General features: G+C 42.3%; 1 protein-coding gene across 2 annotated transcripts in view; it reads right to left on the reverse strand.

Moving 5' to 3' along the window:
• Positions 1-11,261, reverse strand: part of ZFYVE1 (zinc finger FYVE-type containing 1) — a 49,107-nt gene extending 37,846 nt beyond the window's left edge. The window contains exons 1-2 of one of the 2 annotated variants that reach the window (XM_030831582.3): positions 11,052-11,261; positions 8,758-9,688 (exon numbers count right to left, since the gene is read on the reverse strand). In XM_030831582.3, coding sequence (XP_030687442.1) covers positions 8,758-9,270 — 513 coding nt within the window. In that variant the 5' untranslated portion in view covers positions 9,271-9,688; positions 11,052-11,261. Of the gene's footprint in view, positions 1-8,757; positions 9,689-10,758; positions 10,898-11,051 lie in introns of those variants that run through there. The other variant, XM_030831581.2, reaches the window with a different exon arrangement.
• Between the last annotated feature and the right edge of the window lie 6,218 nt (positions 11,262-17,479).

The following is a 17,479-nucleotide window of genomic DNA, read 5'->3' on the forward strand; positions in this document are numbered from 1 at the left end:
AGCTTACATTGTAATGGAGAGAAGAAAGACAATAATCAAACAATATATATGGTATAAAAAATGTCCATCGACAGTGAGTGAAGATATCACGGTATATCCACACAATGGAACAAATTACTGGCCACAAGGACCAGAAAGGTGTGCAGAAAGAATTACAGGATTCTCAAACAGCCTCTACTCAGAGACAAGTACAAAAGACAGTGGGGCTTTCCCAGGAATGAAAGCCTCTGCCATCCCTCCCCAGTCTTGCTTAACCGCTGAATTTTCATTTTAAAGTATTTTTCACAGAGATTGCTCAAACTAATAAGGCATATAATTGACACTCAATAAATGTTTATGACTGCTGTTGAATGATACTTGTAAACTGAATTAAGCTCTTTGAAAGAAAAGGTTATGAGAGATTATGGAAAACAGTTTAGCCATGTAGATGACATATTCGCCAGGCAGGAGAATGGGCTGAGAAGTAGAGGAATTTCTAGAATACTCTATGACTGCTGAATTGCTCGGGATTATGTTCTCTCTTAACTTGAACCTGGGGTGTCTGTGTCTACATGCCAGAATCAGGCTCTGTCTATTCCCTTCCAGTACTCTAACATCTACAGTCAAATTCTCTGGGAAAGACAACAATAATCCAGGCAACAAGTAGAAGAAAATCAGGAAGGAGGAAAAAAAATTCCAGAAGCTACCAGAAAACAGATCACCCTCCAGTGAAGTCAAGCCAGAGGTCAGGTGCTTACGTGTGGTGGGTATACATACTTCTCTGCCCAAGGACACCAAGCTAACCTCACAAACTTGTCAAAGAGAGCCTCTTAATTACTGGCCAAAAGCCATTGAAAAGAGGGGCAAAATGAACAAAACATCCTCCAGGGAAACATCCACCCTTTCCTGCCTCCAAAAGTTCCTCTGTGTCCCTTCCCATAGGTGTTTGCAATCCTTGCCTGGAACTTTCTACATCCTTGTTTTCTTTCCCTCCTTTGTGGTCTCGCCCATTAGCTTTCCTCTGGTTGCCCCTCACTGATCAAATGTGCTCAATACATTTAGCAGTTCTAACCTCAACCAGAGATAATTTCTTGGAAGTTCTTCCCAAAGCAGGCAGGACTCCCCTGAAAAGTCCAGCCAGCCATCAGAAGGCTTCCATGTGACACAATCTGCAGGATAAACTCAAGAGCAGTACAGCCAGGAGATGCATCCACAGGGAAAACATACACTGTCAACGTAATAAGAAATCTGCCTTTTATATTAACCCTGACTCAAAAAGCCAAATGTTTGCTGAATTCCAGAAAAAAATCAATCACTTCAAGGAACTGACAGACCAGAAACAATCAGAATCACACAAACTGGAGGTAACTTGAAATAGTTAAAGATAGATTCCCTGAAAAGCTGACTCACAGTGGTTTTGATGGCTTGTATGCGTCAAATTTTAAACAGCCCTGGACTAAACAAAACAGCCTCCCAGGTTAAATGCCAGGAGCCTGTTACAACCGAATGAGCCCAAGGCTGAGAGAGCTCAGAAGATGCTGAGCAGAAACCAGAGGCATATAATAGGGGCTCTTTCATCTTCCTGTTTGTCTGAGTCATCCTCAACCCTGGTTTCCCAGTAATACATACAATGCCCTCCCCTTACTACTATTACTAAACAAAAGGGGCTTTTACTTGAGTTTCTATGAGTAAAAGGTGGGGGAGGTGGAGGGAGCCTTTGCTGTTCTACCAATTACTGCTTATTATTTTGACAGACAGCTCCTAAGCAGATCTATAGGATTTTTTTTTTTTGGTTACATTTTTTAATATGGCACCTAATAAGTGACCGTAAATATATTTGTGCTCTGACTAGAATTTGCCAAAGGGCTAACCAGCCACAGCACCAAAATTAGTCCTCACATTATAAAAGTTTGACCATTCAAAGAGAAAAATGGGGAAGTTCCACAATTTAGAAGATTATGATCCCCAGGCTCCTGACCCATTGACCAGTTAAGTCCTGAGGGGTTTCTGCCAACCTGTTTGAAACAGAGATCCTGGAAAGAGCAAGCCCCAGAAAGGTGCCCTAGACCAGGAAACGGAAGACAAGGCCAAGGGGTCACCAGCAGGGGAGTCTAAGACAGAAGGAGCATAGAAATGGGGCAGACCAGCACAGGCAGTTTGTGGTCAAGGATTCTCACACAGTACAAAAACATCCTCTGCTCTTTTCCATTCCTGAATCCCACTAGAACAATGTCTCTTTTAGCCAATTAAAAAAAAAAAAAAAAAAAAAAGCCAAGTCCCAGTATTTTGAGCCACACTATTCTGGGACTGTAAACAAGCAAAGCAGCCAAACAACGTGATGGGTCTTCTTAAAGGAACGGTCTCAGTGAGATCAGGTCCACCACTGACTCACTGAAGGAAGGACTTGAAGACTCACCTTGGCCTTCCCTTTCAGACAGGGCCCAAGGCTGTCTATTTCTGAGTCCAGGAGGGCCTGCCCCAGGGGACACTTTCTTAGCTTCTCATTGACCACTCCTGGGTCACTGGGCTTCCCTATCACCTGCATGTTCAGCAGGAGGGATTTAACTTCAGGAGTCTTTTGGCATGAAAAGCTCCTGCTACCATCAGGGGTCAGTCAGCATGAAGATGAAACAGGGGCAATTGCTTGCCAGTGTGCTGCTCTATTCTCTTGGAAAGAGGGAAGTTATAGGAGGTTTGTAGAAAAGAGACAGTGGAGAATAAAGTGGTTGTGAAAGAAAAACTTGTATGGGGTTTAAATATTTATATATATATTAAACTTATATATAGACATATAATTTTATTATATACATATGATTTTTTTCACCTTTTCTCTGTGACTAGAAATATTCTGGTAAGACAAGATGTCCGAATCCCTCACAAGACTCAACCGATAGGAAAATACTACCCACTACGTCCACTAAGAACTCTAATCGTTAGAACTTTATTCTTCTAACCTTTCAGTTGCTTGCTAAGGGTGTCCTCTCTCACTTCAAGAGATTATAGATGACTTGTCAGTGTGGATCATTTACTTACTGCGGCTCTAAATAAAGGGTCCATGAGTCATTTGGTTTTCCAAGTACAGTTCCACTAAGGTCTAGAAAAATCAATGAATACAACACAGAAAGTCTAAGTATTTCACTAGAAAGGTTACAAAATATGCCAAAAGAGAATACTGATTTCAGTTAAATTACTTCTAAGGAACTAACAGAACCAAAAGAGGGAGGAAAAAGTAGTGTATCGGCTAAATGTTTTCCACTTCACTGGAATCCAGATCTCCTATCACATCGAACCTTCATCTCTTAGATGAGTTTTCTCAATCTCAGCACTCTTGACATTTTGTACAAAATAATTCTTCATGTGGGGGTTGCCCTAGGCCTTTTAAGATATTTAGCAGCATCCTGGCCTCTATCCACTAGCCGGTAGCACATAATCCCCATCCCCCAGCTGTGACAACCAGAGATGTCTCCAAACATTGCCCAATGCCCCCTGCGAGGGCAAAATCTCTCCTGGTTGAGAACTACTCTGTTAGACAATACCAAATGAGATTATTTTAACTCTCTTTATTGTGTGAATTGAGTCCTTAAAGTTTTATCAATTTAAGTCAATAAAACCTGGGGTATTAAGCAGGTGTCATTTGCACAAACCAAATGCCTAGGAGTCACCACTGAGTTCTCTCATTCCCTCACCCCTCCACCCAATATATTAGCATTCTCATTTTACATCCAAACTTTGTCCCAAATTGATCAATGTCTTTCCATGTCACTGATCGCACCAAACTGAAGCCACCTCTCCCCTCAGCATCTTCAATAGCCTCCTAAGTGGTTTCCCTGCTTGCCCTCTTGCCCTCCCACAGTCACTACAATCTAGTCTTCACACCAGCTCCTGTGACCTTCTAGCATAAAGCAGTCTGGTGCTTCCCATTACACTTAAAATCCACACTTATTTCCCTGGCCTACAAGGCCCCACAGGATCTGGCACCCCCCTACCTCTGCACCTCTATCCTCACCACTCTCTCCAGCTCACTCCAGCCACATAGGCATTCTTTCTCTACTCACACATGCCTTCCCACCTGCTTTCTGTTCTCATTCCCCTCTGTCTGGAGGTCTATTTCCCCAGGTAGTATTAACCACCAGGTCTTTGCTTAAAAGTCACCTTTACAATGAAACCTCCCCTAACTGTCCGGCAAAAGTGGCTTTCCAGTCACTCTTCCTTGATTATACATCTGAACCACCTTTTTATGTGTTTGACATGTGTGAACTCTGCTTTCCTGGAGCCGAGAAAATGCCTGGCACCAGAACATATACCCAGTAAATGTGACGAATGAATGAATGTCTTTGGCTAGTAGGCCAGATGTGTCCATTTAAAAGCCACCAATGAGTTCCTGCTTCTGAGACCAAAAGTCAATCTCTCCTCAAATCTGCCATTCTAGTATACACTCAAATGGCAACAAGGTAATGATAAAATTGTCACCACCTAAAGGAAGTTTTTTGTCCTTTTAGGTTTTCCAAAAGAAACTAAATAATACTCAAATCACAAACAACAAATCTTAGGAGACTCTAGGCCAGAGAATTTGAGGGAACCACACATAAGAGTAACAGCCTACAAGCTACTAAAATAATTCCTATGTACTAAACTGAAAATGATCAAAACCCACAAATGCCTAGAAACATGAAAAGAAAGACAAAGTTGGGGCCTAAATCATGGAATCTTCACTGCTACGAGGAAGGAGTTCTTCAATGGTAACGTCTTGCATTTATATAGAGATATGTTTCATTTGATTCTCACAGCAGCCATGAGGAACTGGTGAGTTGATGCTATTGACCAGAATGAAGTTTGACTACAAAGTTTAAATGACCTGGTGAGAGAGAACAGGAGTATCATAGAGCAAGGATCTTAGATCACAAATCCTCTGCCACTAATCGTAACTTGATCTTGGCAAGTCACTTCATCTCTCTGTGCTTCAGTGTCCTCATCTAGAAAATACAATGCTATATACGAAATGCTTGTATCCCCCTGAAATGCATATGCTGAAATCTAACCCCCAAGGTGATGGCATTAGGAGGTAAGGCCTGTGAGAGGTGATTACGTCATGAGGGTAGAACCCTTATGAATAGGATTAGTGCCCTTATAAAAGAGACCCCAGAGAGCTTCTTTCTGCAATGTGAGGACACGGCGAGAAGACAGCTGTCATGAACCAAGCCCTCATCAGATACTCAATCTGTCAATGCCATGATTTTGAACTTACCAGCCTCTAGAGCTGTGAGAAATAGACGTCTGTTGTTTCTAAGCTACCTCATCTATGCTATTCTCTCATAGCAGCCCAACTGACTAAGACATACAACTTACTTCATAGGGTGTGGTAGGCTGAAATTGCCCCCCACCCCACCCCACCCCCAAAGATGTCCACATCCTAATGCCCAGAACCTGTGAATACGTCACTTCATGGGGCAAAAAGGCTCTGCAGATGTGACTGAATTAAGGACCTTGAGGTGGGGAGATTACGCTGGATTATCCAGGTGGATCCAATGTAACCACAAAGACCCTTGTGAGAGGGAGGCAGAAGGGCCACAGAGAGAGGCAAGTGACAACAGAAGAAAAAAGACAGAAAGGGATTGGAAGATGTTAACACTACTAGCTTTGAAGCTGGATGATGGGGCCACAAGCCAAAGTACGCAGGAGGCCTCTTGAAGCTAGAAAGATAAGCAAACACATTCTTCCCTAGAGCTTCCAGAAGGAACACAGCCCTATCAGGTCCATTTTAGGTCTTCTGACCTCCAACCAATGAGAGAATAAACTTGTGTTGCTTTAAGCCACTAAATTTGTGGTAATTTGTTACAGCAACAGTAAGAAACTAATACACAGAGTTCTCAATGAGCTCAAATGTTAAGGACTCAATGAGCTCAAATGCTAAGAAAAGTGCCAAGCGCCACAGTAAGAGCTCTTTAAATTTTAACTATCATGAGCCAAGACCAGAACCCAGGGGAGACTCAGAGAAGTACTGCAGAAGCTAAGAAAATAAGGTTCAGGAATTTGGTAATATCAATCAAAATTTAAAATGTACATATCATTTGACAAAAAGATTCCATTTCTAAATAGATTTATAGGATATTCAACACATCCTTGGTTGTAATAACTCAAATATCCCTTAATAGGCTAAAATTGGAGAAAAACCATTCAACAGAGTACTAGGCAGCCTTTAAATAATGAGGTAGACCTCAATGTGCTGATAAGGAAAGTTCTACAAGATGTATCCTTCAGTGAAAAACAGCCAAGGACAGAACAGCAAGTACATCGGATTCCATTTTTGCTGAAAAATTAAAAGGCTACATACATATATTCGTAAGTATACGTGAAAAAACTCTAGAAGTGCATGTAGTTAACTGTTAATAGTGATTGTTCTAACGAAGGAGACTAAGGGTATGAAGGAGGAGGGAAACTTGTCATTGTATGCCCTTTCAAATGATTTTAGTTTTGTTTTTTTTTTACTAAGTATTTGTGTGATATTCATTTCTAAAAAACTGAGGTTGAGATGTGACATCACCCATCAAGTATTTATGCGCTGACAGCATGCCCACCATTGTACGTGATCCAGGGCACAAGACGTGGTCCTGCTCTCCAGGAGTCTACAATTTAGCTGAATTCACCATCTAGATTTATATCAGAAAATCATCTCTCTAATTGTTTTAGACATTCACATTAGAAAAGTGAGCTAGATATTTTCTCCAAGTATTCTTCCACCATGACCCTATGAGAACAAGTCACCACCTAAAATTCTTGTCCCATCCATTAGTCCCAACCAGTGCTTTTTACAATTAATAAACTGTTATTTCCAGGGAAGTGGTCAATGTTTATGAAGGGAGAAATCTTTACAAAACAACCTAATTATATACACATTACACACTACAAGAAAAAAAGATGGATTTGTCTGCTTCAGTACACTTCCTTATATTTTCTTAATTCTCTGCTAAGAAATATGTACCAGTGCTACAAAAAGAAAAAAGAAAATACAACCTCCTCCCCTCAAAAAATACTCTTTTTGGTGCTGACACAATATCCGCTGGTTCATCGCAAATCTTCCTCTCATTTTACAAAAGTGACAACAATTCGAAGTATGACTTTCCAAAGGCTGACATTAAAGAGAACTGGTGGCAAAACCAACAGGAATCATCCAAATCCAAGTGTTCCATTTGTAAAACATTTAGTGCACACTGTCACCCAATTAGAGCAGAATCCATCGAGGAGACATTATTGCTAGCAAGGGAGGCAGAATGGGATCTGGCTCACTCTTCCATAACTCTATTAGTTCCTCTCAACCAAGCAAGAAAGCCTGTGTTAGCAAAGTATTTAGCTGACAGCGCTTCCCTGGTGGCGCAGTGGTTGAGAGTCCGCCTGCCGATGCAGGGAACACGGGTTCGGGCCCCGGTCCGGGAAGATCCCACATGCCGCGGAGCAGCTGGGCCCGTGAGCCATGGCCACTGAGCCTGCGCGTCCGGAGCCTGTGCTCCGCAACGGGAGAGGCCACAACAGTGAGAGGCCCGCGTACCGCAAAAAAAAAAAAAAAAAAATGAAAAAGTATTTAGCTGACAACATACGTACACAGAAATCATGACGTAATTCATTTCCATAACCTTATCTAAGGTGGAAAAAGACAGATGAAAAATACTCACTGGGTAATTATAAAGTTTTCAAGCGGTAACTTACAAAGGTACTCCTCCAATCTGGAGACTTGAGGAGTCATCACAGCTAAAAGTACTGAATGTACTACAAAACACTCCCTGATACTGACAAACACAACAAAGTGGTTCTGTACTCCACGTGCCAGGCCCTGTGATAAGGGCCTTTCCGTTTCTATTCCTAATTTCTTTGAATCCTCTCAACTACTGCTGCCATGTAGAAGTGAAATTGAGGCATGGAGTTTAAGTAACTTGCCCTTGGTTATACAGCCAGTGAGTGACGCCAGGATGTGAAATGAAGCAGTCTTCATTTGAAAGTACAGACATGATAATTGTACCACCTTCACTGGAAAGTATAAACATTCTACTACCCCTTTCCCAATCGCCCCTGTCACACACTTCCATCTCCCCAACTTGCTCCTATCAGACGCCACCCTCTCCCCAGCTCAGAATCAAATCAAATATTCTCCAGTCCTTCTGTAATCCCAGATGCCCTAACTGGCTTCCATTGATCAGAAGCCAATACATGAAAATAAGAGGTCATCTGGAGAGGATACTACCCTTACGAAAAGCCACTTTTCAAACACCTGTCTCTAAATGCAGTTAGCAGGGTGATGACTTACAGCTTTGCACTCCTATGGGACCCACCAGAAGTCAGTGTCTCTTTCCCTGCACACACACAGTCCCTCCTTATTCACATGTATTCACAACTTGCCAAAGTGCTCTCATTGAGAAAACAGTTCTAAATCAGTTCTTCCTGATAATAATCCTAAAAATAATAATGACAGCTACCACACACTGAGCGTTTATTAGGTAACAGGCTTTACAAACACTGTGTCATTTCATCCTCACTGCAACCCAATGAACTAGGCACTGTCCCCAGTTTATAAATGAGAAAACTAAGGCTCAGAGAGGTAAAGTAATTCAGCCCAAGGTCATGCAGCTGGTAAAAAACTAAATCTGACTCCATACAGATGTAAGCTTTCCGGGGTCTTGCCTCTTACTGATTAAAATGCGAGCTCCTCCTGGACCTCCCCTGAGAGCCAGCTGCCAACATCAGATCTTTACCGCCACCACATGAACCCTACTACCACTGAGCGCTTACCTGAACTTCTTCATTCTCATCTACTAGGAGGAAACTCACAACCTTCTCAGTCATCTTCTTCCTCTTGGTGTCCTCATCCATCCCTTCTTCCTCCAACAACTCCTGGACCTTAGCCACATGGTACACCGTAACAGGGTGCCTCCTTCTGTTACCCCCAGAATGAGTCCTCTTCTGGCACTCCAGGCACAAGTTGATTTTACAGGTCTGGCACCTCACAACTGCCCTCTGCTTCACACCTGGAGAATGCCCACTGGGGCCCTTGCAGGGGTCACAGTAAGGGACGTGGCCAGCTTTGAGTCTGATCCGCTCATGGTTTCTCAGGCGCTCCTGCCGATGGAGCTCCTCCTCGCAGCGGAGACACTGCAGGCTACAGCACTCGTCACACTCGAAGACGGCTTCATCAGTCCCGCTGCAGGTGTAACTCTCCTGGCACAACAGCCCAGGGTTCAGGCCCTTCTCTGCTGGGGAAGTCTGCGCACTCATATTCAGACCGGGAAAGAAAGCACCTACCATATAACAGTACCTGGGCTTTCCCCAGAAGTGAAGACAAAGGCGTTGAGTCCGAAGACTGAGCACAGCCTCCACAGCGTTCTGAACACCCTTAAAAAAATGTTTTTAAAAAAACATTCGATGTCTTATTAGAATTCTTCACACATTTACAAATGTTCGGATATTTAATTTCCTGCTGCCAAGACTCCTGAGTCAGCAGCAACGTTGACTTGGTTTGATAGTTTCATCCTCCATAAAGTGCAGGCAAATATGTGGTTAAAATTAACTTGAGAGGGTCTGTTATGGCTATCTGAGAGAGATCTGATGGGTTCACTGAGGTGGGCGCATGCATGGGGCCTCAGACACAAGGTTTTGGTAATGAAAGAGAGTGGTCAGGAGCTTTTCAATATTATGCAGCTCAAGTCAGTATTTCAGAGTATACCTAGAATAGAGGCAGGAAAAGGATTTCACTCATCTAAAAACAAAAATGCACCTTATAAAAAAAAATATTGTGATTAAATAGGCCAGAACTCCCAAGAGAACTCTCACTCTCGCTTGTAAAAATCACACTGGCTCATTTTGATCCTAGAAATTTCTCCTCAAAATCATGGTTAAGCCCGCTCCTTCTGAAAACAACCATGACCTCTAGTCTCAAGGCATTTAAGAGACTGTGTTGCTTTATTTCCCAGCCTGAAATTCTCTGTTCCCTCAGTTATTAAATTAAGAATCAAAAGCACTAAGCAAATAGTCCTTGGAGGAACACCCTCTGCACCCCTACCTGCACCCCACAATTGGGAGAGGTGGAGAAAGACGCTTGTAACAAGCTAAAGAAACAATAATAATAAACTTTAGCTCCATCAAAGTCCTGCACAGATCCAATTAACCTTGTGACTGGATTGCTTCAACTCTAGACAGATGCCTATTAACGACTCTAAACCTGGAAACAAGAGTCACCATTCCATGTTTAAAAACAATTAAAAACAATTATTGTACTTCCTTTTGTCTAACTGCAAAAAAAGGGAGCAACAGGAGACAGAATTCCTCCACTATGGCCCACTGCAAAGCCAGGCCTGAAGTGAGTTAAAACAAATAATTCTTCTCTTTGTCACTCAAAACCCAACTTTAAAATAACTAAATAAGAAAGAAAGAAAGAAAGAAAGATAGATAACTGGGGCAAGAAAGGGGCTTTTTGTCACAATCATATTCCTAACTCCCCTTCGCCTCGACACCCAAACTAACGCTCCAAGGAAATGTAAAGCCCTCCTTTCGGGTATTCACTCCTCCCATACAGTAATCAATCTATCCATCTTATTTTTAGATAAACAAGGAAGGCGAAAGGAGTGACTAGGAGACCTTATTTACACCCTAATCACAGAAGTGCCCAACCAGCTCCCACAACGTTAATAAAAATCAAAATTTGTCACAATTGAGAAAAAAATAAAACCAACCTTCAAAAAGATACCTCTCCGCCCACCAGACCCAAGCAAACAATCTGCCCACTCGGCCTCCCACCTCGACGCCTCTCTCCAGCCGGGGATTCCTCACCCTTCCTTCCTTCCGGACACCACCACCACAACCCGAGGGGCAGAAGCAAGGTCTAAGAACAAAGAAGGTCCCCCCAAATCCCCCCAACGCTGGCAGAGGCCAGAGCCGAATCCATTGTTTATACCACCCCACCCCCACCCCCACCCCCGCCGCACCCGCCCCCCCTTCCTCCTGGGAAAGGAGGGAGCTCCAGGGCTAGCGCTCGTCCGGCGCAGGGCCGTGCCCTTCCCTCCCCGACCGCGGCGTCCCGGGAACCCCACCACGAAGCAGCTCTGCTGCGGCGAGGCGGCGTCGGGGGACCCCGGGGCGCCGGTGGAGACGGGGGCTGTTCCTCAGGGCACCGGTGGATCCAGCCTCCTCTCCATCTCCACCCCCCTCCTCCTTTGCTGCCTCCCGGGCTTCCTCCTCTCCTGTTGTCAGTTAGGATCAGCTGATCTGAGTGAACTTCTTCCTGCTCGGACTAACAGGAAGGCGTGAGCGGTGCAGCCCAGTGAGGGAGGAGCGGGAGAGGTGGAGCCTGACGCCGGCGGGGGCGGAGAAGGACGCGCATAGCCTCCTGGGAAATGTAGTTCTCCGGAGGCGCGTCCTTCCCCAACTTCCCGGAAGTGAAGCCCCCTGAATGACTACAACTCCCAGTACCGAAAACGCTGCTCTTGCGCAGAGGCGGTAGAGACTGCCCTTCGAGCATTATGGGACTTGGAGTTTTTGCGGTGACTGTGGTTTCCGCAGGTTTCAGCACCTTGTTTTGGGTAGTGGCCAGAGAAGGAGTGGCGCTAAATTAGAGAACTGATGTAATATGTACTATAGGCGAGGAAAATAATTCGATTTCAAGTTACCCTTAATGCATACCATTCCTTCAGGAATGTATAAAAACAGGCAGTCTCCTCTTACCCAAGTTCATCTTGCACTAACTAAGAAAAGACCAGAAAGAATTTATAAGAGAATATAAGTACTCTTGTGGGAGTTTTGTTTTCCCTTCAAGAGTGTTCTGCAAGCCAACCATTAATTTTTTTTCTCCATTAATTTATTTTTCTGACTTTTCCTTACATACCTGAAGAACTTCCAAATTTTCTTTTAGTTAGAGGGGGTACATTTATTCAAGTAAGCTTTCAGACTACAGTAAGGCTAATGGTTAACACCGTTATCTGGCTTTTCGTAAATGGTCTTATACTTGTTCAGTGCTTTCACTTTTTGTTTTTTTCGTTTGTTTCTTAGAACAGCACCGAAAGCAAGCCTGATGTAAAGAGCACTGGTTTGAGATGCTGAAGACTGGGTGCTTGTTCTAGAAAGCTCTTGGGTAAATCATGCAACTCTCCATGAAATAAAAGGATTATATCCTGTAAACTCTGAGGTCCCTGCCAGTTTTAATGTTCTATGATTCTATCTTGATAATTGTTAACCCAGGAGAGAAAACGAAGGTTAAGTGACTTGCCAAGGTCATAAAGCAAATTATTGACAAAGCTGGGACAAGAACCCATCTCCTGACCTAAAGTGAGATAATTTTGTACGCTATGATTCAAGGGATATAGTTAGACCAATAGTAAAACCAAATCTACATAATAATGAATCAGCCATGTGTGAGGGTTATATTGCTGAAAATTATGTCTTCAAGACTGGGCAGATAGCCAACAGTGGGACTAACAGCACAATGGTGGAGAAATGCCACATCACAAACAAGGATACTAAGACCTAAGCTATCTGAAGTACTTTACAATTTCGAAGTTTAAAGGGGAGAAGAGGAAAAGAGGGATTTTAGAAAGGAATTTAAGATAACAGGTCTTGAGCTAGGCTCTTGAGACTGGCCAGCATGGCATAAAATTTCCCTAGAAGGTTTCGTTCCTAACCTACCACTATAATTTTTTGTAGCCTTAATAGTTTGCTTCATACTCCTAATTATAAAATGAGGCTATTAATATATCCTGAGAACAAAATGGTATTTAACCCTTTTTAAAACCAACGTGCCCATTTTAAAGTACATTTTTTTAAGTTAAAATAAGAACCCCCTAAAACTGTGGAAAATGGTTGCCTCCAAGGAAGGTAACTAAGGTGAGGAAAAAGAAAGACTTTAAACACAGTTATACTCTTGAAATTTCTTACTATTTAAGTGCAATATGTCGATAATGGAAAATAAACTATTTTACTTTTATTTCTTGTAATAGATCATGGGAATTATCAGATCCCTTTCAGTTGTTGGATGGTTTTACTCAGTCTCATTCTTTGTGTGCTTAGTTATTTTTTACTATGAGCTGCATTTTCCTTGGAAAATTATTTGTGGGAATTTTGAAAGCTAAGATAAAGGTTCATTCCTCCTGAGAGAATTTAGTTTTGCTTCTGCCAGTAGAGATAACTTTAAACTAGCACTGTTTGGGATTTTTTTTTTTTTAAACCACCAAGAGATGTATATTTAGGCTACATATCCCTGAGAGGGCTGGCTTATGGGTCCAGTACCCCTCTACAGCTCCCCACAATCACCCCTTCCAAGACAACTTTCTTTCAATCTGTTAGGTGGGGGTGTGTTTACTTGCAATTCACCCTTACACTGAGGTCCCGGCTTTAGAATTCCCCATTCGACCAGGTCCTGGGCTTAGCCTTCTGTCCTACTTGCCCCCTAGGCCTAGAAAAAACAAGTTTAAGTTCTCTAGGTCCATCCATGTTGCTGCAGATGGCATTATTTCATTTTTTTTTACGGCTAATATTCCATTGTGTATATGCACCACATCGTCTTTAGCCATTCTTCTGTTGATGGACACTTAGGTTGTTTCCATGTCTTGGTGATTGTAAATAGTGCTGCAATGAATATTGGGGTGCATGTATCTTTTCCAAGTATAGTTTTCTCCGGATATATGCCCAGGAGTGGGATTGCAGGATCATATGGTAACTCTGTTTTCAGTTTTTTAAGGAAACTCCATACTATTCTCCATAGTGGCTATACCAATTTATGTTCCCACCAACAGTGTAGGAGGGTTCCTTTTTCTTCATACCCTCTCCAGTATTTAATATTTGTAGACTTTTTGATGATGGCCTTTCTAATGGGTTTGAGGTGATACCTCATTGTAGTTTTGATTTGCATTTCTCAAATAATTAGCAATGTTAAGCATTTTTTTCGTGTGCCTGTTGGCCATCTGTATGTCTTCTTCGGAGAAATGTCTATTTAGATCTTCTGCCCATTTTATTTTATTTCATTTTTTTTTTGCTGTATGCGGGCCTCTCACTGTTGCGGCGTCTCCCGTTGCGGAGCACAGGCTCCGGACGCGCAGGCTCCGGACGCGCAGGCTCAGCGGCCATGGCTCATGGGCCCAGCCGCTCGGCGGCATGTGGGATCTTCCCGGACCAGGGCACGAACCCGCGTCCCCTGCATCGGCAGGCAGACTCCCAACCACTGCGCCACCAGGGAAGCCCTCTGCCCATTTTTTGATGGGTTGTTTTTTTGATATTGAGCTGTATGAGCTGTTTGTATATTTTGGAAATTAATCTCTTGTCAGTCACATTGTTTGAAAATATTTTCTCCCATTCTTTAGGTTGTCTTTTCATTTTGTTTATGCTTTCCTTTGCTGTGCAGAAGCTTTTAAGTTCAATTAGGTCCCATTTGTTTATTTTTAGTTTTATTTCCATTACTCTAGGAGACGGATCCAAAAAAATATTTCTGTGATTTATGTCAAAAAGTGTTCTGCCTATGTTTTCCTCTAGGAGTTTTATAGTACCCAGTCTTACATTTAGGTCTTTAATCCATTTTGTTTATTTTTGTATATGGTGTTAGAGAATGTTCTAATATCATACTTTTTTTTTTTTTTCTTGCGGTACGCGGGTCTCTCACTGTTGTGGCCTCTCCCGTTGTGGAGCACAGGCTCCGGACGCGCAGGCTCAGCGGCCTTGGCTGACAGGCCCAGCCGCTCCGCGGCATGTGGGATCTTCCCGGACCGGGGCACGGACCCATGTCCCCGGCATCGGCAGGCGGACTCTCAACCACTGCGCCACCAGGGAAGCCCTAATATCATTCTTTTACATGTAGTTGTCTAGTATTCCCAGCACTACTTGTTGAAGAGACTGTCTTTTCTCCATTGTATATTCTTGCCTCCTTTGTCATAGATTAATTGACCATAAGTGCATGGGTTTATCTAGAGATTATCATATTAAGTGAAGTAAGCCAGACAGAGAAAGACAAATATTATATGGTATCATTTATATGTGGAATCTAAAAAAAGAAAAGAAAAGATACAAATGAACTTGTGTACAAGACAGAAATAGACCCACAGACATAGAAACAAACTTATGGTTACCAAAGAGGAAAGGAGAGGAGGGATAAATTATGAGGTTAGAATTAACACATACACACTACTGTACATAAAATAGATAACCAACAAGGACCTACTGCATAGCACAGGGAACTATACTCAATATTTTGTAATAACCAATCAGGGAAAAGAATCTGAAAAAGTATATATATATATATATATATATATATATATATATATATAACTGAATCATTGTGCTGTACACCTGAAACTAACATGACATTGTAAACTCAACTGTACTTTAATACATAAATAAATAAAATAAAAATTATATATTTTCAAGGAGCCCTGAAAACAATAAAAGAATAAAACTGGATATGAAAAAAAAAAGCCATATAAGAGAAAGACAAAAAAAAAAAATGTTTAAGTTCTCAAGTAAGACATGTGCCCTAGGGTAAAAGTAACATCATTGCTCTATTTACTCTCTGGATCCTGCCTTCACCTAGATTTTGGTCTGATTTTTCCATGTCTTCTTATTGACTCTTCACTATTTTACCAGCATTTTTCATTGTTTCCAGTAGGCTGGCCAATTTGCCATATTATGAGCCATTATACAAAAAAGAACAGTCAAGTTAGTGGTTAGCTCACGGAGGAGCCAATATGATCAGGGCACATGATGGACATCTGGGTGTTTGTTGGCAGTGTTCTACTCTTTTTAATTATTATTCAAACAGAAAGTCACAGGCAGTGTTCTACTCTTGACCTTTGTGGTGGTTGCACCAATGTTCACTTGATACTTTTGCTTTAAACAATTTATATGTTTTTCATACTTTCCATTTGCATATCTCACCGTATAAAATAAAATTTTAAATTTTTTAATTAGAAAAACATGAATAAAGTAAAAGGTGACTGGAAAGTAGAATCTACAAGGTAAGCAAACCAAGCTTTTGGACTTAATAATTTCCTTAGGTCACTCAACACAGCATTTTAAAGGTCTTAACCACAATAGGACGTACAAAACAAGTAGAAGAAAGGTTTTCAGGTTTGTCCCCTTCAACTTCCCCCATAAAAGGAGTCCTCAGTACAAACACACACACACACACACACACACACACACACACAACCACTGGTCTTTAGCTATTAAAATACACACTCCTAAATTGTGTGGCTACATCCAGGTATCCTGTGTGGATTAAGCTGTCTGTTTCCCAAATGGTGCAAAGGGATGGCATTCATTTCCTTGGTAAGTTTGTTAGGGCCAGATCCACCCTTCGGCCTTGCAGACACAGAAATTTGATTTTATCACCCACCTAGATGGATCCATCTCTTAGCGGTAGACACACACTAAGTTTACCAGGCTGAGGATGCCAAGCCAATAGTTTACAATGACATATTACTATTACCCAGACTGGAATGCTCAAAATTAACACAGCACATTTGTTCCTCTGATAATAGTCCTATAGGAGAAACCTATTGAAAAAGTGCTTGGTGAGTATAGAATCAGAACAAGAGGGAAGTATTCAAATCAGTTGAATATTTATGATAAAAGGCTAACATGTATAGACCTCCTGTTAGAGATAGTCTCTACCTATGGAACCAGAATAATTGAATTCCTCTAAAGTTACCTTTCTGGACTTCCCTGGTTGTGCAGTGGTTAAGAATCTGCCTGCCAGTGCAGGAGGCACGGGTTCGAGCCCTGGTCCACGAAGATCCCACATGCCGCCGAGCAACTAAGCCCGTGCGCCACAACTACTGAGCCTGCGCTCTGGAGCCCGCAAGCCACAGCTACTGAGCCTGTGAGCCACAACTACTGAAGGCCACGTGCCTAGAGCCCATGCTCCGCAACAAGAGAAGCCACCGCAGTGAGAACCCCGCGCACCGCAACAAAGAGTTGCCCCCACTCGCCGCAACTAGAGAAAGCCCGCGCGCAGCAACGAAGACCCAACGCAACCAAAAAAATATATATATATATATGTATATATATATAAATTTACCTTTCTGCTTGACATTACATGGCTATCCACTAAGACAGAGCTTGGAAATTCACTCTGTGTAATTAAGAAGTTATTTTATTGGAAGGCTATAAGGTATCTTAGAATTGTTGAGAAGTTTGGGAAACCTGGCTCAAAAACTAGTCAAGGGAGGCAGTTAGGTGGAATCACAACCAAATTCTCACCATAGGAGGTCAAGGTGGGACACAATCATTAGCACCATATCACCTGAAGACGTTTTCCAGTACATTCTATGCTACTGCCACCACTGCGTTCTCAGTGATGGCAACTGTGGTAGGCAGAATAATGGTCTTCCAAATATGTCCACATCCAGACCCCGACAACCTGTATACACGTTACATTACATGGCAAAAGGGACTTTGCACATGTGACTAAGATTAAGGAACTTTTTTTTTCAACTAAAAAAATTATTATTAGATTCAAAGGAAATTAAAAGGACTCTGC

This window comes from Globicephala melas, chromosome 2 (assembly GCF_963455315.2).
Source record: "Globicephala melas chromosome 2, mGloMel1.2, whole genome shotgun sequence".
In the NCBI taxonomy this organism is placed as follows: domain Eukaryota; kingdom Metazoa; phylum Chordata; class Mammalia; order Artiodactyla; family Delphinidae; genus Globicephala; species Globicephala melas.